This window comes from Pezoporus wallicus, unplaced genomic scaffold, assembly GCF_028554395.1.
Source record: "Pezoporus wallicus isolate ANWC-B61680 ecotype Strahan unplaced genomic scaffold, APGP_CSIRO_Pwel_v1 contig_6520, whole genome shotgun sequence".
Lineage (NCBI taxonomy): Eukaryota > Metazoa > Chordata > Aves > Psittaciformes > Psittacidae > Pezoporus > Pezoporus wallicus.
In genome coordinates, this window is record NW_026636887.1 from 1074587 (window position 1) to 1097023 (window position 22437).

A 22437-nucleotide genomic window follows, 5' to 3' on the forward strand; every position below is an offset into this window, starting at 1 on the left:
ATGGATGGACAAGTGTGTGACCCTGCGTGTAGCAAGTACATAAAAATAGTGGCATATCCCCTCGAGCCATAGTTTTTAAACCCTGCCATGTAGTAATGTATAGTGCAATCGGTTGTTGAAAAAAACAAAAAATGCATAAATTAAAAAGTTCGTTTATAAATCAGCACCAAAATATCTCTGGTAAGATTACATTACATAAATTATTCTTTAAAAAGTCCATACCTTACTTTATTATTTTTCTATTTATTCAAATGAGCTTGGAAAAAAAACGAATAAAAAGCAAATCGAACGAACTTTAAAAAATTATTTTCTATTCAAGTTTCCTGTTTGTTTTCAAAGTAACGCCTGTGTTTCGATCCAACACAACAATATGAAGACAACGTTTAAAAGCTTCCAGAGTGACAGCACCATGCACTGTACTAATAATATAATACCTCTATGAGCTATATATATATATACACCAGCACCAACACACCGCACGGAGGACATGCAGGAAGAACCTGTTTCACATTACATCGTTCATTCAAGTAAGGTGAAAAATATAATGCTTTTTTTCTTTTTTTTCCTTTTTTTATACAAACCACAGCATCATCAACAACCAGCTATCGCCAAAATTAGGGAGAGAATTCTTTGGTGTGCTCTGTACTCTTCCAGGAAAAGAAAAGGGGGGGGGGAGGAAAAAAAAAGGGATGATGTCAGAAAATAAATTAATTCTACTATACAAAATAATCGCGTTCACATACACGTTATTAACAATGACAAGACGACATCCACCATTCACGGCACACAAGCCACATTTCCACATGCCCGGGGGGATGGGGGGGGGAGGCTGCCGTTGCTCCTCTCGGGGTCTCTGAGGAGGAATTAGCACTCTTTAGGTTATTTGCCCCCCGCTCCTGATGGACGGGCGATGGGTGTAGGTGTCCCTAACCTCCCTAGCTCCCGCCCCACACCCCTCGGCCTCTGGGATGGGCGCTAGGGGGTGAGGTTTAGGGGGGTGAAGGGCACCCTGACCCCCCCAGCCTTCTCCCACCTCCCCGTTTCTTCCCCGCAGCTCCGGTCCCCTCCTCTCAGGTGATTCCACCCGGCCACCGCAGGGAGATAGTGAAAAGGATAGAGAGAGGAAATAAACCTAAAATATATAGTTACATATAAAATAACAATTAAAAACTCATACCCTATCCCAGCGCTCCCCCTCCCCTCGCCGGGCCTGGAGGGGGGGGGGGGGATGTCTCCCCCTCCCAACCCCAAACTGACTGCACAGGAGGCTGGAGGGAGCAAGAGGCAAAATCTTCCTCTGCGAGTCGAACTTTAATATAATAATAATAACCACAGTAATAAGAATACCAACCCCAGGAAAAGGGGAATTAGCTGTCAGTTTCTGCATGTTTGGTTGGTTTTTTTTCAGGAAAACCCTAAAATGTATCACAACATCGCAGTTGTCAAATAGCAGCGGTTTTCTTTCATTCTCCGGCTCCGTTTTAGGAGCCCTACACATACAAACCGTGGAGGAGCGGTAAGGGAGTGCTGCATCTTTTGTCTTCCCTTCCCTAAATCGTTTTCATATGGTTACAGCTAAGGGAGAAAGAAAGAAAGAAAGCTGGAGAGAAAATGCCGAGTCCAGGTGGGACCCCACGACTCCGGGAGAAGCCAACAATTACAAAGGAGCTGAGCTGCAAGAGGGGCGGGAAAATGGTTTTATTTCATTTTATTTGAAAGGATGTGTAACCTGTCCTCGACTGGCCGGAGCTTCGGCAGGTGCTGCTTTACAGTCTGGAGGCCTCTGCAAACCTGGCACTTTACCCAGGCTGGAGAGGAGACACCGGGGGAGGGGGGTGGCAGCTCCAGGATTTGAGAAGCCGCTGCAGAGAATGGCAGGGCCCTGACTGCCCCTGCTCAATGGCCAAGAGCAGCCCCGCATGGGCAGGGTGGGAGCCAGGCATCTCCTTTGGCACCGTCCCTCTGCGAAGCGTGCGGCTCGGGTTGCTGGGATGGCCCAGCGCGGCGTTATTAACGCTGCTTCTTACCGACAGAAAAAAAAAAAAGAAAAAATTAAAAACTCCGAGTCTCTTTAATTAAATTAGTTACCGTACAAACACCATAGGGTTTCGTACACGGAATAAATAGCGCGAGTCAAACCTGATGGCGCTTCCACGCCAGCCCTCCCACTCCTTTGCTCCCGGGCAGCTTAGGTCAGTGCAGCAGGGCCGGAGACAACAGCGGCACGGCACGGCTCAGCCCGGCCCTAGGGAGCGGTTCTGCCCCCCGAGGTCCTGTGGGGCTCATCCCCCTCGGAGGTCGGGGAGGTGTCGCGGCTGGAGGGGGTGCGGGGCCGTCGGGGAGCGCCCCCGGCCTGACAGACGTACCACTCACTGAGGTCGGTGACCGGCGGAGAGAGGGCAGCGGTGGGGCCGCGGGGCGGCTCGGCTGCCAGAGCGGCCTCAGGGGGTAGCGGCCCGTCGGGGGGCCCTGCCGCCGCAGCCGTGTAGCCCTGGGAGCCCAGCGGCGGAGAGGGCGAAGGGGACTTGCAGTGGATCTTCATGTGCTTCCGCAAGGAGCTAGGGTGGGTGTAGGACTTGTCGCAGCCGCGGATCTTGCAGTAGTAGGGCTTGTCCGAGGTGTGGACGTGGGAGTGCTTCTTGCGGTCACTGCTGTTAGCGAACTTCCTCTCGCAGCCGTCGAACTCGCACTTGAAGGGCTTCTCCCCTGCCGGGACACAGCAACGGCACCGTTACCGGGGGGCGGGGGCACGGCCTTGCCCGCAGCCTGTCCGCAGCACCGGCAGCCCCTCCGAGGCGAGCAGCAGGGCAAAGCCTCCCTCCTTCTTCCCCTCTTTTCCCCTTTTCCTCCCCACCTCACGACAGTCGTGACATGCCCGAGACTTCCGACTTTCCCCCCGTGATTCTCAAACCGTGCAACGCGGTTGGCGGTCCCCAAACCGGGAGCCCCGGGCTGGCAGCGGCAGCGGGGCCGGGCCTTGTTTGCCCCGCGCACACGAGGAACCTTCATTACGGCTCTAATGACCGAGCCCAAACAAAACCCCTCAATGCCTTTGCCTCCGAGGGCTGGCGCTTGCCGGCAGCCAGGCTCTCCTGGCACTTCTCCTGAGTAATCCTTTCCCAGTGGGGCACTGTGCTGTGGGAATAATTAGTCGGGGGGGGAGCGGGGGGGGAATACAAGTAACACCTGTTTAAGAATCCTGGTATAAAAAGGGAATATCCTGGTATAAAGAGGGAGCAAGTATCCTGGTATAAATATGGAGCACCCAGCGGCCCGTACTGGGGACTGGCAGGTTGTGGGGGGACACCAGCCCAAACACCGGTGATGGTTACCTCAGGCTAATTTGTTTCTAAAGAAAATCTCTGTCCGAACTATTTTAAGAGCTTTACACTTTGCTGAAGAGTTAAAGGGGTTGTGAAAATCAGCCCGGGGCGAGTTTACTTGGAGTACCTTTCACACACACACACCTGGCTCCCGACATACCATACCCTGGGACATACATATATATGTTCCGGCACATATGGATGTGCCCCGGACGGACTCTTCCCCACAGATCCCATTCCACAGAACAGGGCTGAGTAAATGCTTAGTGCTGAGAGACCAGAGTTAAAAAAATAAACTTGCCGGATCCCTTCACTGCCCATGAAGGAGAGTTTCTTACAGCAACTGTTTCTTCTTCCCCTGCCACGTTACCCATGGACCCGGAGTAAACAGACCTGCATCGATAACCCCTGCCACGACTATTGCGACTCTCGAGTCAAAAAATGCTGTCTGGTTAGGCATGGCCGATGGGTATTTTCAGGTCTGTTTTGCTGTGAGCACTCGGAAATAACAACCCTGCAGGTCTCTCGGTGGATATTTTCTTATTTTTCACCAGGCGATTTTTACTGCTCCTTCCATTTGTAAAATCGTACCGTGTTTAGCAAGAGAATAAAGGGGAAAATAAAACGATTTTTACGCTTTAAAAGTAGCTATTTCTTGGCTGTTACCATAACAACATGTGCCTCCGCAGCTGACTTATACGTCAACTTTTTCAATTAAAATCCGCTCACCTACCAGCGAAGTGAGACCAGTTGAAAGAGCAAGTTTACCTTTAATACATATATATATGTAAAAAAGATGGCAAGAAAATGTATCTCGTGGGGTTTAACTGGATTTTCCACAAGCATGCTCCCACTCCAACCGAGACAAATCTCGAGTCACTACGTTTGCTCATTAATCATTGTTTTTCCTGGAGAAATAAAGCGAATCTGCCGGATTCTGCCCGTATTACCGCAGAGATGCAGGCTTACCCGTCCCCAAGCTTAACTTCCCCTGAGGGATGCTCCTACCCGCCCAAACTGCCTCCCCCTCCTCTGTCGAGGATTTAGGAAGTGCCTTCCCCCCACTCGTGGAGACCCACCCGAGGGCTGCGCACCCGTCGAGGGAACGAAGGAGGGAGGCAGGACCCGGGGTACCGCTCTCTCTCGGGACCTTCGAGGGATGCGTAACCCCCGGGTAGCTCCTCCTCGCCTGCCTCCGGATCGCGACGATCCAATTCCACATAAATCCAGGAGCGGAGAAGATGCCGGAGTGTCCCTGGCATGCTGACGAGGGCGTCACGTCAGAGTTTAACCGTTTGTAGGTGGTTTCAACCCAAGAAAGAGGTTGAGAGGCCGGGAGCCGTCCCCTGACTCCTCCCGGCAGCAGCGGTGCCAGCGGCGGGGGCGTGGGAGGGAGGGCACCGAAAGGCTTTGGGGTCACTTTTGTCGGGGGGAAGGGATGATGTCTTTGTGGGGGAAGTCTGGCGATCCTGAGCACCTTCTCAGCGAGGGAGTAGCGATTTTGCAGGAGAGGGGGGGTCCCATTCCCTTTAGCATGCACCGGGAGCGGGGACAGTGTTTTGTTCCCAGAATAGGGACAGGGCTGCAGGGCGCGGTGTGATTCTTTTGAGGAAAAGAAGGGAAAAAAACACGAGCGAGCAAATGCCCCCTGAATTACTGACATGCTCTTCTTCCTGCAGGATTACCAGAAACACGCAAAATCCCCTAATAATACAATAACGGTGTTATCATTTCCCCCTCTCCACACAAAAATGCCCATAATAAACCAATAGTTTGTAAACCTCTTTTGCTCGCAGGCTGAACATGACTAAATTAAAGCTGAGGCGGCAAAATTACAGTAATTAATCCAATCGGGACTGGCAGAGGGGTTGGGATCCCCCTTCCACCCAACGGCTGGCTTCCTGGGGAAGGAGTCACGTCCCATTCGCCTTCCCGTGGGTCGTGTCATTCGAGGCGGGCTCTCGCCACCCACCCGGAGGGCTGCTTTGTTGCAACTGCCCTTTCTGCATGGAAATAGTCCCCCCAATCCTTGGACTCAGGCATGGGCACCCTCCCGGGGTCTGAGAACGCGTCGCAGAAAGGGGAACCCCTCTCCTCCAGCCCTTCAAGAGGTACACAGCATCCGACTAGCTGCGGGTGCCCCCCGACTGCAAACTTCTCCAAATTTCCATTGCAAGAGGCCATGTCCCACAAAGGGCCTCGGGGCAATACTGGGCCACAGCTCCGAGGTGCATATTTAGGTTATCTGTGGGAGGAGTGTCGTTTTCCCGCTGAAGCCCTCTGCCCCCACCCCAAGCATTCCCCGAACGCCCACCCCCCTTGGAGCTGGGATGGAGAAGCAGTTGAGAAGCCCAGAAAGGTCCGCAGTGAAGTTTTGTTTTCCAAACTAAAAGAGATGGGAAAGGCAGGATGACAAAAACACGGGCCTCCACCGTTTAACTCGTTCCGCAGTGCCATTAACGCAACAACAACCACCCCTCAAAAAATATGTCAGACCCCCGCAGGAGAAATCCCCATATCCCTCTCCCACCCCCCCCACTCCCCCACCCGGCTTTGGGAGTAGGGAGCTGGGCATCCTCAGGTCTCCGCAGCTGTATATGGGTTCATGCCTGACATATTCTGGAGATAAAAATCTATAATCCTTTCCGCCATGGACCATTTGGTTTTACATCGGAATAACACGTTGCACGGTCGCCGCTTTTCTCTTCCCGAGCAGCACACAATAAATCAAGAAAGCAATTACGGCAACTCCACTTCCTTAAGTGTCCTCCGAGGAATAATATTTGTCTACCACTATAAATCCCGGCTTCGTTCGTTTTCGGCGGAATTTTTTTTCTTTACACCCACACCGAAATGAGTATTTCGGGGATGGGGAGGAAGGAGAAGAGAGGGAAGGAGAAAGGAAATATATATATATATATATATATAAAAGAATAAATAAAAAAGGAAAAAGAAATAAAAGACTTATATGCTCAAACACACGCGGAGCCCCGCGCCGGGTCCCCCCGTCCTCCTGCCATTCCCCTGGGGTGCCGCTCCCTTCTCCCCGGCCCCCGGCGCCCCGTTGTGTACCCGAACTGCTTTGAAGTTTCCTCCTCAGACCCAAAAAGAGAAGGAAACGTTCCCCCGTCTCCACGGGCGGTAGAGCCCGGGCGCCAGCGGCAGTTTCAGGAGCGGAATCAGTACCGGTATCCCCGGCGGCACGGGCAGCCCCCGTAGCCCCGGCTGTCCCAGTAGCAACGACCGGCGGCGTCGGTATTCCCGGCAGCATCGGTAGTTCCCGTAGGGGCAGCCCCAGCAGCGCTGGTCGTAGAGCAGCCCCCGTAGCGGAGGTAGCGCGGTAGCCCCGATAGTATCGGTAGCCCCGAGCGCCGCCGCTGCCGCCCGCAGCTCAAGGGAACTGCGCCCCCAAGAGCCCCCGGCCCCATCTCCTCCGGGCCAAGCGTTATCCCGACCGGCTCCATCCCCAACGACAGAACCGGCAGGAAAAGCAGAACTGTGGTCCTTCGGGAAGTGGGGAGGAGGTCGCAACACATCCCCTCGCCCCGAGTGACTCGGGCAGGGGCGAGCGGGCGCTTATCCTCTCCTCACTCTTCCCCAAGGGATGCTGTTCGTCTTCCCCCGGCTCCGCGTTATTTCTTATTCGGGGCATTTATTTACCCGGTGGTGCCAGGATGTGAGGAGGTGGGGGGCGGAGGGACCTGCCCAAAGTGCGGGGGGGGGGGGGGGGGGGGGATGATGATAGAAGGGGGGACAGGGACACACACGTGTGTGTACAGGGCAGAGGGGCCGGGTGCGTGTGCGTGGCCCGTGTGCTGCCGAATTACTTATTCATGAAAAAGTCACATGTCCGGCGGTGCGCAGGAGAGGAGGAAAAGAGGAGGAAAGGGGGGAAAAAATGAAAAAGGAAGAAAACCCTTACATGGACGGCTGGGAGGGGGGAAGGCACCCACCTGTATGAGTCCGCTTGTGTATCTTGAGGTTTTCGGAGCGGGCGAAGACCTTCCCGCAGCCGGGGAAGGGGCAGGGAAAGGGTTTCTCTCCCGTGTGCACTCGGATGTGGTTGATGAGTTTGTATTTCGCTTTGAAGGGTTTGCCTTCCCGGGGACACTCCTCCCAGTAGCACACGTGGCTGCTCTGCTCGGGCCCGCCGACGTGCTCCACGGTGACATGGCTCACCAGCTCCTGCATCGTGCTGAAAGTTTTGGAGCAAGGTTTCCTACCGCCCGGTGGCGGCGGCGGAGGAGGAGGCGGAGGAGGCGGCTCCCGGTCGATCCACTTGCAGATCAGCTCTTGCTTGATGGGCTGCCGCATGTACCGCAGGAAGGCCCCTGCCGCTGCCGCCGCCGCCGCCGCCCCGACGTGGGCATGGTGATGGTGGTGATGATGATGGTGGTGATGGTGGTGTGGATGGGGGTGGTGCGGGTGCCCGTGCCCGGCCGCCGCCGCTGCCGCCAGGTTGAGGTTGACGGAGCCGTAACCTTGCAGCGCCGAGGAGGAAGCGGCGGCAGCCCCGTAGTGAGCCTCGGCGCGCCCGTAGAGCTCTCCGGCGGCGGCTGCCAGCCCCAGCCGCATCTGCCCGTTGAGAGGCGGGTGGCGGCCGGTAGGCGCGCCCTGCTCGCCGGGCGCCGGCGGGAAAGCGGCGTGCGCCCCGTCGGCCGCGCCGTAGGTGCCGGCGGCCGAGATGAAGACGCCGTGGGGAGGCGCGTGCGGGAGGTGGGGGGAGCCGGCGGGAGGGTGCTGCTCGCCCAGCGCCCCGTGCACCGCGGCGGCAGCAGCGGCAGCGGGCAGCTCCCGCCGCAAGATGAAGTCCCGGCCTCCCGCCCCCCCCGCCGGGTAGCCCTGGAGGGTAGTGGCGGGCGGCGCGTAAGCGGCGGCGGCGGTGGTGGCGGCGGCAGCGGTGGCGGCGGCGGTGGCGGTGGTGGCGGCGGGCGCAGCGAAGGCGGCGGCGGCGGCGGTGAGCGCCTCGGGAGTGAGCTTGAGGGCGGCCGGCTGCGCCATGTGCTCAGGTCCGAGCGGCGTGAGGGCACCGCCGGGGTCGCCGCCTGCGTCCCCGGGGTGGAGGTGGGCCGCGTGGTGGGGGTGGACGTGGTGGTTCCCCAGCCCCGGGAAGCCTGTCATGTTCTGTTGAGGATGGGGCTGAGCCGCTGCCAAATCTGCTAATCTCAGGGTCGGGTTCCTCTTGCTCAAAGGGGGCTCCATAACGACACAGCCAAGCCCATCTACGCTGGCTGTTGTTATTTTTTTCCCTCTACCCGCCTTCAAAAACATGTATATATTAAGCGGCTCTTTAACTTCTTTTGTCTGCGCTCCTAACTCCGCGCATCCCGGCCCCGCTCTGCCCGCCCGCGATTGGCAGAGCCCTCACCACACTCCGGCGGCGCGCTGGGAACGACGGCTCGGACACGGCACCGGAGGGATTGGACAGATCGCGATGATTGGCAGCGGATGGGGCCGCGCCATTGGCTCCCTTTCAGGCCGCCGGCGCAGCGGGGATCCGCCTCCACCGCCCCCCCACTGTCCCGTCGTGTCCGTGTCCCCCCTGCCTCGAAGTAGCACTTGCAAAACTTCGCGCGGGGCCCGACGGGGCGCACAACCCACACACCCCCCTCCGCCGACAGCGGGCAGCGCGAGTAGCAGCGGGCAGCAGCTGCCGCTCCCCCGGCGCTAGACGGGGCACCCCGAGCTGCTGTGTTGACGTTTGACTGCCCGCGGGATTTTCTCTGCTCGCCTGGGGGCTGCTGCCGGGCTCTGCCGTCGGTTCCCCTCTCTTTTCTCTTACATTTGGAGGGCCATAATCATTCATTCATCGGCGAGGCGGGAAAGCACACGCAGCACCTCGCACCCACACGAGACCGTGTGTGCTCATGCCCAAGGCGGACGACTGAAAGCAATACCAGGGGAAGCAGGCAACGTTTTCCTAAAAAGAAGGCGAAAGCGGCGGGGGAGGGTTGGGATGCCTTTCCTTTAAAAAATAGACGAGTAAGCAGTAGTGGAAGCGGGGGCGGGGGGAAACAGCACATGTTGGGGAGAAGTTTTGGGAGACCGCTCTCGCTGCCTCCCTGGGGCTTCCTCCTCCCAAGGATCCCCACAGCCCCCTCCCAGGGCGCCCCGTCGGGGGGCGGCCAGCCGTACCCCCCGCAGCTGCCTCCATCTGAGCCCGAATTCAGCGAGGGCAACCCAGGGATAAAAGCGCACCGGAGCATCCACGCCCCTCAAGGGTTTGGGATGCCGTGGGGAGCGGTGGGTTAGGAAATGGGGAGTCTCCGTAGGGCGGATGTCTGCCAGGAGCTGTTGCCTTCTGCGAAAAGGCAGGAGAAATATGATTCTCCTAAAGACAGCAGAGGTGGGGGGATGGGCCAGACCGGAGGAACGATGGGAGAGACCCTGGGGTGTGGGGTGTATTGGTCCTCGAAGGTGCAGGGCCAAACCGGCCCCTTCCGCACAAAGGAGGATGCTGCCGTTTGGGGGTGCCGAAAAGGCGGGGCCAGGGATTTCCCTGCCCAGCCAAAAGGGCTGGAAAAACATTGCCGCGAGTTCTCTCTGGGGCTGCGGGAGATGTGGCCCTTTCTGATATGTCATCCACTTTTCTGAGGCTGCTGGTCCTACCGGGAGTGCCTGGCGCTCCCGCGCTCTTGGGAGAGAATTCCAAGGACTTCTGCGGGGCGGGGGGGGGGACGCTCCTCTGCCAAACCAGGAGAGGAAACGGGGCGGGGGGTGCCGGAGGACACCTCCATCCCCAAACACACATCCGCCTCCCGGTCCTCCCCACCCAGTGAATCTCCCTTGCCCAAACTACATCTGTGCCTCCCCGCTGCTACCCTTTGCAGAGCCCCGTTCAAAGGAAGCTCCGTGACGGTCCAGCATTTCCTGGGACAGACTCCAGCCCTCCCCTCCTCCCTCCCGCCGCCACTCACGGAGGAGAAACTCGCAGGATTTAGCCCACAGCTGCCAAAAGAGGAAGAGTGCTGGGGGCAAGAGCTGTAGCGCAGGAGGCGCCCCAGAGGTCCCCCTCTCTAAGACCAAGTCCCGGGGGTGCCTCCCACCCCCGGCGCCGAACCAGTGCCTTGATGGGAGTTTCAGTGATGCTGCAAGGCAAGAATCGAGAATAAATAATCCCCAGGTTTTAAAAGGAGCTGCTCCATGGTTTTATGGAACTGTAAAAACTTCCCCTCGCAAACTAGCCGTAAGTCTATGCGGCTATTCCTATACGTCTATTTTCTAAACGTGCATCCAAACAGGATTCCAAATTCTCCCCAAATTCTGGGCACCGAGGTCCCGAGATACGATGGTTTGATGGGAGATGCTGTGGAGGTGAAGAACAGCGTCGCGCCCCGCGGACCCTTGCGCATGCCTCGACGTCCCGCTCTTGTTAAACGCAGCGTGATATGTATCTGTCATCGATTTAATATGTCTTAATTCAAATATATCCCCCCAATCAATTTCTTTTTATGAGGGGCTATAAAACAAAGAAAATATTTTATAGCTGGGTAATAAGCAGCTGACCTGTGGGGAGGGAGGGCTTGGCCGAGGCTAACGTGGAAAATCTCCCATTTTTAGGACTCTCTGCAAAAGCGTCCTGCCTCCTGAAGCCGCCTGCCCTAGCCGAGTGGATTTTGGATAGTACTAGCTCCAAAAGGGCCATGAAAAATTTACAACCCATTAACTCACAGATCCCAGCTCAGGCCAAGGCTGCCACAGTGGTGGGGGCTGCAGAGGAAGGAGGCGGCTGGTACCCCCCTCCCAGCCCCCCAAACCCCCGGCAGCGCCCTTCGGCGGTCGGCTCGGTGCCCTGCTCCGGCGGCGGAACCGGCTGCGAAGCCCTCCCACCGTGCCCCTCTCAGCGGCAAACCGGCCAAGGGACATCGGGGGAGGCTGGAGAGGCGGGGTGAAAGCCTTGAAAACCTCGAATACATTTCGTAAAGATTCCTCCATAAACAGAGCTCGGGACATCGGTTTTAGCGCGGGAGGGGTGGGGGGTGGGGAGAGAGATAGCTGTAAAACTCCGCGCTATAATCTGTATTATGTAAATGCATGCTAATGAGCATGAGTACCATTTACAAACAATCCTCTTTAATGCACGTCTTATTGATAGTTAGGGAGCGGAGAGCAATATTTTATAACTGTGAAACCTTCTTCTAGGGAACCTTTGGGAAGTGAGCGCGATCGCAGCTTTTCTCGTCAAGACATCGAGATCTATTTCCACAAATTCTGTCAAAATAGCTTGCCACCCACCTGACCCTTCGCTGGGAGTAACCCCGGTACCAACTCGCTGTCCCGTCGGGATGTAGCAAGGAGGCACCGGGCCCGCGGGCGGGAGAGGGGGTAGTGACTGCCCATGAACAAGGAAGGGAGAAAGTGGGGCCATTTGGCAGCAAGGCTCCCCCTCTCTCCTTTTTGGAGGGAATGACGGAGGGTATAAGATATTTATACCCTTAAAAATGAACTCCTATTCCGGCCAATAAACCCCCTGTTTTCCTCTCCCCATGCACTCCAGTGGGAGCCCAAGGGCAGGGATACGGTCCCGGGAGGGTGCCGGCGCTGTACCCTCCGTCGGGGTTGCCGCGGCCGTCGGAGCTGCCGGGGCTGGGACCGCCGTCCGTTTTGGGAAGGGGATTTACGGGCAGAAGGTTCGGAGCTGCCGCTTTCGGTGTGCGCCTCTGTGGGGTAAGCAGGGTCCGTTCCCGCACATGCCCTTCTGGGATTTACTCAAATAGGGATAAAATAAAGATTAAAAAATCCCCATCCTTCAATCTCTCTGTGTATATATATATACACACACATTTCGCATACAGAGAGAGAAAGAGAGAGGCGGCCTCGGTAAACCCAGGCCAAATTTTATTCTGCGCTCCTTCTCCACACACCTCCCTCTCCCCACCGCCCCCCCTTCCCCTCTCCCCGCAGCTGAACGTCACCGTTGGAAGAAGCTGTTGAGATAAATCAAATAGTGACACTTTGACGGCTTTACTTGTATAAGCAATATGGTTACCATATGGCATTGTTATTTATGAATGACAGCAGAAATTGTATTACAAAGTCCATCGCGCTTTATTGGGACGCTTCTCCTCTGCCTCAAACCTTTGTGGGCATCCCGAAAGATCCATCTAATAAATCTCAGCAGCGCTGCAGCAAAACCCCATTTCTGAGGGGTGTTACGCCAGCTGCGAAGGGAGGCGGCAGCGGGACAGGGCGCAGGGCGCGCAAAGTGCGCGGCGTTGCGCGTCTCTTCCATCGCAGCTGGGCTAGGCAGGGACACCGGCTGCTGCTCGGCAGAGGAAAATCCCGTCCTGGAAATCTCCACCGCACTGCAACTTCAGCCGCCTCCGTCTCATGGCACCGCCGCCGTGAGTGGAGTTTTATACCACAACTTCTACTTATATATATATATAAATATATAAGTGCAACTGAGAGAATAATAAACATTAATGGCACCAAAGAGAGGTGCTGCTTTCTGCTGCATCCCACTCCCTGCCTGGAGGTTTAAAAAGGGGGGGAGGGAGGCATTTAAAAGTTATAGCTTTGGCTGAGATTTTCATTATTCCCCCCCCGTTTTTTTTTTTTTTTCTTTTACATTACGCTGCCGGTAGAGTCTGACAAAGAACTTTTGTCCCAAAGTGTGTTTTACAGAGGGAGGCTACAGCGCAACACATGTGGTCTTCACGGGTCATAGGTCGAACGGCCTAGAAGTGGCTCAGACCGGCACCATCAAAGGTAACCTGCAATTTAATATCCTGTTGATGAGCTTGTTGAATTTATGAGTGTCTGTGACACAGACAACGGTGCAAAGCCGTGCTGCTGAGCTGGCCTCTCCTTCCCAGGCTACAGGCCGTCTTCATGCCCCCTGCCCCGCACCTCCTCCCGTTACTCCGGGGAGAAGTGAAGCTTGAATCTGGAGGGGGAAAGACCCCCTCTTCCCCACAACCCAACCGCTGGTCGGCCTTTCCACCTTGGTTTTCCCGGCAAGGCTGCCTCCAGCCGCCTCATCCAGCGGACAGAGTCTCTGCTGCTCAGGGTGAAGGAAGGAGGAAGGCAGAGGGGGATGGAGAGAGAGAGTGAAGGAAGGAGGGAAGAAGGGATGGAGGGAGTGCGGAGCAGTCCCCTCAACAACCCTGGCCTGGCGGTGACAACCCCTGGGGACAGGAGGTGGAAGGCGAGGGAGTTATATGCTGTTCAGGGGAAGGAAGAAATTGCTCTCGCTGGTCCCTCCAGCCCCTCCAGCTCCCTCCTTATCAGCAGTGGCAAGAATAAGAGCAGAGCAGTTTTAAAGAAAATTTCGGCACACTTACAGACAGGGGAGATCCTCTCCCGGGAAAGGCTGACAGTTACCCTGTGGGTCTGGCACCTCCAGAAAGCTGTTCAAAAGCTAGTTTCAGTAAACCCGCGTAGCACCAACACTGGGTGACCGCTTGCTTCCCTTCCTCAGTAGCTGTCGTGAGGCAAAAGCTGTGTTTCTGGCAGGGGCCCGGAAAGTGAGAGCCGTCTGGCTGCTGGGGCCCCTGCCCATTTCCCCCCGTCCTCCCCTTCCTCCCTTACCCCCTGCCCGTGTTACCCTGTGACACCGGGGAAAAGGGGCTTGCGGTTCTGAGCGAAATAATGCACTTCTTAGGAGGGACGGCAACGTGACTTTGAACTTGGATCAGTTCCTCTGTTTCCTGCACAGAGAGCAGGGCTGGAGTCCTGAAAGAATAGCAGAGTGCGACCAGCCCGCGGGGGCTCCCGCTGGAATGCAGCGTCCACCCGTCCCTCCAGCCGTCCGTATGTCTGTCCATCCATTCGCCCATGCATCCCCCAGAGAGGTGGCCCCGAGTGGGCAGAGCGCAGGGGGCAGGAAAAGCAGGAAAGGAAAAAGGAATAAAAAGAGAAAAGAAAAAAAAATAAGAGAAAAGGGAATTAAAGAAGAAAGGGAACAAGAGAAGGAGAGGAGAGAAAGAGAGAAAAAGTGAAGGAAGGAAGGAAGGAAGGAAGGAAGGAAGGAAGGAAGGAAGGAAGGCAGGAAGGAAGGAAGGCAGGAAGGAAGGAAGGAAGGATCCAGAAGGTAGGTATTTGTGTGATCATTCATCTTTTTTTATTCTTTCTTTCTGTTTGGGGTTTCTGGTTTGTGTTGTTATTTTGGGGTTGGGGTTTGTGTGTTTTTGTTGGTGTTTTGTTGTTTTTGTGTTTTTTTTTTTCCAAAATAATGTTTATAACTGGGATTTTTCATGGACACCTCGGTTCTTTTTCTAATCTCAGATGTAGCAACTTATTTCACGTGTTTTTTGTTTTTTTTTTTTGGGGGGGGGGGGTGTGGTGGTGCGGGGAAAGCGTATCCAAGGCTCTAGTTGGCCGTATGTTTTTTTCACTAAACCCGAAGCAGACGATGCAGGAGCTCCAGCTTCCCGCTCCAGCTTGGGCTCTCGAAATCCTCACAGCGTTGGAGGACACGTCTCAGACCTCTGACTCGGCAATCTCTGAGAGAATGAAAAGAGTTTTGCTTGCGGTCTGTCCCTGGGAGCCTGGGGGGTCAGGACAAGGACAGCATATGCTCCCAAGCTGCAGCCTGGGAAGGCTATATCTGGGAAGCAGAACACTCCTGCCCGCAGAGACAGGACGGAGTGACGGCGTGGTGGAGAGGAGAGGGCTTCTGGCAGCAGAGGTGAATCTGCACTGAGATTCAATTTATCTTCTAATGTCTATTTCAGATTAGAATGAATCCCATTTCTCCCCAAATTAAATCCTTGCCTTGTTCAAAGAGTAATGTCCGGTACTGGCACTTTCGACAGGCTTGGAAATCGTTTAACTATTTAGTGACACTGATGAAGAAAACCGTATTTCAACAAACTTTCTCTCTCCCTTTCTCTCTCTCTCTCCTTCCCTCTCCTTTTATTTCCTTCCTTCCTCCCTCCCTCCCTTCCTTCCTTCCTTCCCTCCCTCCCTCCCTCCTTCCTTCCTTCCTTCCCTCCCTCCCTCCCTCCCTCCCCCTTCCTTCCTTCCTTCCCTCCCTCCCTCCCTCCTTTCCTTCCTTCCTTCCTTCCCTCCCTCCCTCCTTTCCTTTCCTTCCTTCCTTCCTTCCTTCCTTCCTTCCTTCCTTCCTTCCTTCCTTCCTTCCTTCCTTCCTTCCTTCCTTCCTTCCTTCCTTCCTTCCTTCCTTCCTTCCTTCCTTCTTTCCTTCCTTCCTTCCTTCCCTCCCTCCCTCCTTCCTTCCTTCCCTCTGTCTTCCTTCCTTCCTTTCCTCTTTCTCTATCTATTTCTATCTATCTATCTATCTATCTATCTATCTATCTATCTATCTATCTATCTATCTATCTTTATATCTATCTCTTTCTACATCTACTTCTATCTACATCTACCTCTATCTACGTCTTTCTCTCTCCATCCATCCATCCATCCATCCATCCATCCATCCATCCATCCATCCATCCCATTGCTCGGACTCTAGGTCCAGGTTTGACAAAGCATTTAACGACGTGAGGAGCCACAAGAGGAATGTCACGTCGCAGGGAGAATTTCCGACAGCTTCCCCCCCCCCCCCCGCCCCAACCCCCTGTATTTTGGGGTTGTCCCTCAGCACGCCCGGAGCCGATGGCGAACGAGACGCCAGGTTAAGTGCAGGACGGTTGAGACGACAACTGTTATGTCGGGGTTTAATTTTGACAAAGCCTTATTTATGGGCGAGCTGCTGGCCCCGAGATGATTATTTTTCAGGCACTACAAAACAAACCGGAGCAGCGGCCAGACATGTATTTACTGGAGGGGGAGGGGAAGGGGACTTGTTTGCTCTGTGTGTGTGTGCTGGCTGCATGCTTTTTTATTCCTGCCATGTAAGAATCCGGTTTCCAAATAACAATGGCAGGGAGGGTTTTGGGGTTGGGTTTTTATTTTTTTTTTTCCTTTCTTCCTGGGTTGTTTTTGTTTCTTTTTCAAGAGACAAGGAAAACTCCTGAAGCATCTGCTCTCGGGCGCACATTCACAACACACACACATCGAGTCCTCTGCTCCAGCACAAGTGGTTTAAAAACTCCCCCCAAAACCCCTTTCCTCCTCTATTTTAATTTTTGTTTTATTTATTTATTTGCATTTTCTCCCAGCTGCGGTGACTTGAATTTGATTCTCCTCTCGCTCCCTTTATCGATCACGGGCTTCATCTGCTTTAGCCGAAAAGGGGGAAGGGGCTGCAGGATGCGCGAGTTCATCCCTCCTTCTGCCACAACCTAAAAAAAAAAAAAAAAAAAAAAAAAAAAAGAAGAAAAAAAAAAGAGAAAGATAAAGAAAAAAAAAAGGAAGGACCCTCTAGCCCCCCCCCCCCCCCCCGCCAGCACTCTGTTTATGTTTTAAGCCCCTCGCTTTGTTTGTTTGCCTCCCGAGGCAGGATCGCATGGCCAAGCGCACATCGATGTTTTCTGTGCTCGCCACCCCTTCCCCTCGCCGCGGGAAAGGCGGGAGGGAAGGGGGGAGGAACACACACCCGGCAACCCCCCAAAAGAAGCTGCCGGCGGTGCCGGGCAGAAGGCAGCCACCGGATCCGTGCCGTGCCGGGCGGGGGCCGGGCGGCAACGGGGCTGGTGGGGCGCGGGGCGGCCGCGCCGCCATTAGCCGGTGGCCGGGGACGCCCGGATGGACGGGGCGGCTCGGGCCAATGAGCGGGAGCCGGGAGAGAGGCCGGGCGGCGGGTGAAGGCGGTGTTGGGAGCGGAGCCGCCAGTGCGGGCGGGGAGAGGGAGAGAGGCTGGGGACGGGAGGGAGGGAGGAGGGAGGGAAAGAGGAAAAAGAGGGGGAGTGAAGGGAGGGGGAGAAAAATAAAAAGCCGCCGCCTCAGCAGCGCCCACCGAAATAAACAGAGGAGCGAGAGGCAGCGAGGGCGCGGGCGGAGCGGGGCTGCAGCTCCGCCGCCCCGGCCGCGCCGCTCCGGCCCCTGCGCTCCGCGGCCCCTTCCCGCCCCCCGCCTCCCCTCCCCAACCCCACCGCCGGCCTTATTGTTTTTAATCTGCCTCCGGCACCCCCTTTCTTGTCTTTCCCTCCCCACGCCCCTCCGCGGCGGCGGGTAGGGGCGGCGCGGCTCGGGGCACCCCCCGCCCCGGGTCCCTTCGCTCCGTGGGAACCCGCGGCTGCAAGTTTTTTTCTCCGTGAGAGACACCGCTAATGCCCGTCTGAGGATAAAACGAGAGCAAGGGCCCGGGGGCAGCAGGGGGCCAGAGGCGGCGGGGAGGGTGGCGGGGCGGCGGCGGTGGTGACATCCCGGTGGTGGTGACGGCGGCGGAGAAGTGGGGTGGGGGGGAGCGGCGTGTGTACGAGTCTCTGTGTGTGTGTGTGTGTGTGCGTGCGTGCGTGTGTGTGTGCCGCAGGGAACGGCGAGGCGAGCCTTGCCCCCCCCCCCCCCCCCCCCCCCCCCCCCCAGCTCCGTCCCTCCCCTGTTCCCCCTCCCCTCCCCTGCCCGCCCCCGGCTCAGCTCCTTTAATACACTTTGGTTCTCCGCTCGCTTTTGGACTCTGCTCTGCCTGGCTCCGGATACGGCTCCGGCGGCGGCGGCGGCAGTAGCGGGCCGGTGCGGGCGCGGGCGGCTGCGGCGGAGGCGGGGGGACGCGGCGGCTGCCGGGGGGAAGCAGCGCAGAGCGGCGGCGGCCCCGCGCCGGGCCGGGCGGGCCGCGGCAGCCCGGCATCGGCAGCGGTAGCGGGGCGGCGGCGGCGTCCCCGGAGCGGCGCGGACCATGCTGCTGGACGCCGGCCCGCAGTTCCCGGCCCTCGGCGTGGGCACCTTCGCCCGACACCACCACTCGGCCGCGGCGGAGATGCAGGACCGGGAGCTGAGCCTGGCGGCGCAGAACAGCTTCGTGGATTCGGCGGCGGCGCACATGGGCGCCTTCAAGCTCAACGCCGGCGCCCACGACCTCTCCCCGGGGCAGAGCTCGGCTTTCACCTCGCAGGCGCCCGGCTACCCCGCCGCCGCCCTGGGCCCCCACGCTGCACACGTCGGCTCCTACTCCGGAGCGCCCTTCAACTCCACCCGGGACTTCTTGTTTCGCAGCCGCGGCTTCGGGGATTCGTCGCCGGCCGGCGGGCAGCACGGCATCTTCGGCCCTGCGGCCGGCAGCCTGCACCACCCGCACACGGACGCTCAGAGCCACCTTCTCTTCCCGGGCATCCACGACCAGCATGGCCCCCACGCTTCCCAAAACGTCCTCAACGGGCAGATGCGCCTGGGTTTGCCGGGGGAAGTGTTCGCCCGGTCGGATCAGTACCGCCAGGTCTCCAGCCCCAGGACTGACCCATACTCGGCGGCTCAGCTGCACAACCAGTACGGCCCCATGAATATGAATATGGGCATGAACATGGCAGCCCACCACCATCACCATCCAGGTGCCTTTTTCCGCTACATGCGGCAGCAGTGCATCAAGCAAGAGCTCATCTGCAAGTGGATCGACCCCGAGCAGCTGAACAACCCCAAAAAAAGTTGCAATAAAACTTTCAGCACCATGCACGAGTTGGTCACCCACGTCTCGGTGGAGCACGTTGGGGGACCCGAGCAGAGCAACCACGTCTGCTACTGGGAGGAGTGTCCCCGGGAAGGCAAACCCTTCAAAGCCAAATACAAACTGGTCAATCATATCCGAGTGCACACGGGAGAGAAACCCTTCCCCTGCCCCTTCCCCGGCTGCGGAAAAGTTTTCGCCAGATCAGAAAACCTCAAAATTCACAAAAGGACGCACACAGGTAATGCGGGTTTCGTTCGGCAGATTATCCCCCTTTTGCCCGTGCCTATACATTATGTATAAAACCACATAGAAACTCAGGCAGGGAGATGTAAAATAATGAGAGTGATAAAATAACGATCCTGTTTAACATTCCCCCCCCCCCCCCGCTCGATCCCACAGCTGCGTTTGTTTTGGTTTCTTCCCCACTAAATCCTCATTCCCTCCCAGCTCCCCTTCACAGCTTTTGAGAGGATATTTTACCAGTTTCTTTTAATTTGTGGGGTGAGCTATGTAGATTCCTGCCGATGCTCGCCGGGGTCTTCCCGCAGGAAAGCAAAATTCAGCACGAAGTGAATTCTGCCGTTCTCCTAAAAGACGGGAAGATGTGTATGTATATACACGCGCACGCTTTTATATATGTACATATACAGAAGAAAAGCCTTAGATATTTGCAATGCACAACGTTTTTGCATCTAATTTCAGCCCTTGTGAGGGTGGCTTTCACGTATGGTTATGGAGAAATAAACTATATAAATACAGGCAAAACCCGTCATTAGTCCCCTTTCTGGGAATGCTTTCCATTAAATTTAAATGGTGTGAGCAAGGCAATAAAATTTTCTCATTTAAAAAAAAAGGGGGAAAAAAGTGTTTTTAAAGTCTCACTCGAGGTGATTTAAGGTGCTTTCGTAAGAGTTTATTAAATCAGGTAATAGGGAGCGGAGGGGTTTCAGGCTCGGAAACTTCCACCCGAATCAGGTGGAAGAGGGAGCTCAGGCTTTCCTGACGGAAAACCGCCTAAGCCGAAGGGTAACAAAACTAAACGCGTCCTCCCGCCTCATCTATTATTCATTTACTACTCGAACCGTGCCAGACTATTTCAGACAAGACAGCCAAATATTTTAGCCACTTCCACTCTAAATATTTACCCGGAGAAAGGCGAAAAAAGGATCCCGAGGCCTATTGTATTTCTCAAGTGCTAAGCCCGATTCGAGGTGCGAGACGAGCTTTAACAAGGTTTAAAATTTGAGAAATGTATTTGCATGAGATGCCCGCACTGCCGGCATTGTGTCTGAGCGGATGTCTTTAAGAAACAATTTAGGTGCTAATGGAATTTAATGTTAAATGCTTCCCCCTCCAAAGCCGGGGGAGGGGGGTGGGTGGGTGGATGGATGTGGAGTTCTCACCTCCAAATTACTCCCCGGCATTTGGAGCCCTGGCAGCAGCCGGGCGAGAGGAATCCCGATGAAAATTAAATGAAGTATTTTACAGACGTTTAGTTTTCCCAGCGGATGTGCGTTTATCTCCAACATCCATACACGAAACGATCTGCCCGGTCTTAAATCTGACGGCAACGGTTGCCAGTTTAACAGCAGAGCGGTTTGGTGCAGAGGCGAAACGGCTTCATGCTTTGATTTATTTATATATATATAATTATTGTTTTTTATCGCTTTTCGATCTTCAGTCTCTTTCGGGGCCGGCTGTGTGTCTGCCCCGGTGGAAATAAACCCAGCAAGATGCCGTGGGTGCCCGGGGTGTGTGTGTGTTGGTAGGAAAACCAAGAGGGAGCAAGGTCAAACCCGGCCTCTCGCTTGGGGAAGTGACTGGGCCGAGCGGCTGGGAGTGGGGGGCGAGAGGGGAGCGGGGAAAGGAGGGGGGTAAGCCCCGAGGAGACGAGCGCGGTGCTGCGCGGTCTTTGCGCGGGTTCGGCCGCCCTCAGCCCCGCCACTTTCTTGCAGGGGAGAAGCCCTTCCAGTGCGAGTTCGAAGGCTGCGACCGGCGCTTCGCCAACAGCAGCGACCGCAAGAAGCACATGCACGTCCACACCTCGGACAAGCCCTACCTGTGCAAGATGTGCGACAAGTCCTACACTCACCCCAGCTCCCTGCGGAAGCACATGAAGGTACCCAGCCCCGCAGCCAGCGGCGGGAGGAGGGAGGGCGGCCGCCCCGTGCCGGGCGCCCCGTCGGGGCGGCGGGCGGCAGGCGCGGGGCCCGGGGGCGGCGGCGGGCCGGGCCGGCGGCGGGGGGAGCGCCCGGGGGGCGGTGGCGGCGGCCTCCCCATCCCCCCTCCACCGGGCCGTGTTGCCTTTGCCCCCCAGGTGCACGAGTCGTCCCCACAAGGCTCCGAGTCCTCCCCGGCCGCCAGCTCCGGCTACGAGTCCTCCACCCCCCCGGGGCTGGTGTCCCCTAGCGCCGAGTCGCAGAGCACTAGCAACCTCTCCCCGGCGGCGGCGGCGGCGGCGGCGGCAGCAGCGGCGGCGGCGGCGGCAGTGTCCGCCGTGCACCGGGGCGGCAGCGGCAGCGGTGGCAGCGGCGGCGGCGGTGGCGGCGGCCACAGCGGCCTATCCTCCAACTTCAACGAGTGGTACGTGTAGGGCCCCGCCGGACTGCTCTGCACGGCCCCGCCGCGCCCTCGCCTCCCGGCCCCAGCGGCGGCGGCAGCGGGTAGGACGGAGAGAGCCCGCTGGAGACGTGCTGGGAAACGCCGCCGCACCCGCTGGCAGCGAAATGAGGGCCGAGCAGGATGGGGACGGGGGTCCTTATCTCTCCACACCCCTCCCGCCCTCGCGCCTTTTTTTCTGTTTTTTGTTGTTGGATTTTTTCCCTGAATTTCTTTTTGAGAACATTTTGAACCAGCAAAAAAAATTTACTCTAAACCTATGTCCTAAGAAACGCAAGAAAATGAGTAAATACATAGAAGAACGGAAAGGGAAGAGAAAGACAGAGGGGGGAAAACCCAACCCCAAAAGCCACCAACCACAGCACCCAGCAAAAAGCTTCTCCAGCCGGCGGAAAGCAACTCTCCCTCCGGAGCCTCCAGACAAAAGATCAGAGACTTAACTGCCCCGGCCCCTGCGCCTCCCCACCCGGAGCAGCCAACGCCCTCCCACCCCACCAACTGTGTACATAGCGGCCCTCTCCTTCCTCCGGCTAGGGGGGAACGAAGTTTTCCTGGATTCCTGGTGTATAGAAGTTCGTCCCGTTTGTAAACCGCGGATTGGTCCCTTTCTTCTTCTTTTTTTTTCTTCCTTTTTTTTCCCCTCTCTTCCTCCCTCCCAAAAAAAGTGATGGACTTGTTTTTTTTCCTACCACTCCCCTTCTCCATCTCCCTCTCTCCTCCTTTTTTAGTTCCCCTCTTGGAAAAAAAAAAAAAAAGGAAAAAAAAAAGTAACGTGGAAGAAAAAATGGTTTCTTTTTGTAATCGTGATATCTTAAATATTGTGTTCCTTTTTAAGAGGCAACTTGATTGTATACTGCATTTCGACTATAGACTGGGGAAGAAATACCGTGCCAAAGTCTCCATTCTGTTACTCACAGACACACACACGAACAACAACGCTTGTGAATGTATTTTTCTGTTAGCTGGGTTTACATGTGATGTTTTAGTGCTTTTGCAAGTTCAATTTGTTAGTTACTGTTCGGAAGATTGTGAGGAAAAAATAAACGTTGT

General features: G+C 56.2%; 2 protein-coding genes across 2 annotated transcripts; one reads left to right on the forward strand and one right to left on the reverse strand.

The window, feature by feature from the left end:
* Positions 1 to 2052: 2052 nt before the first annotated feature.
* ZIC5 (Zic family member 5) lies at positions 2053 to 8899 on the reverse strand. The gene is given in 4 exon segments (XM_057402098.1): positions 2053 to 2706; positions 7277 to 8189; positions 8192 to 8270; positions 8272 to 8899. Coding segments are annotated over 4 exon segments (1776 nt in total). The 5' UTR covers positions 8595 to 8899; the 3' UTR covers positions 2053 to 2245.
* A 9037-nt stretch (positions 8900 to 17936) lies between these two features.
* On the forward strand, positions 17937 to 22038 carry ZIC2 (Zic family member 2). Its single transcript, XM_057402104.1, has 3 exons — positions 17937 to 19006; positions 20724 to 20887; positions 21086 to 22038. Exons 1-3 carry the CDS (start codon positions 18004 to 18006, stop codon positions 21359 to 21361), a joined length of 1443 nt encoding a protein of 480 aa, XP_057258087.1. The 5' UTR covers positions 17937 to 18003; the 3' UTR covers positions 21362 to 22038.
* Positions 22039 to 22437: the final 399 nt, after the last annotated feature.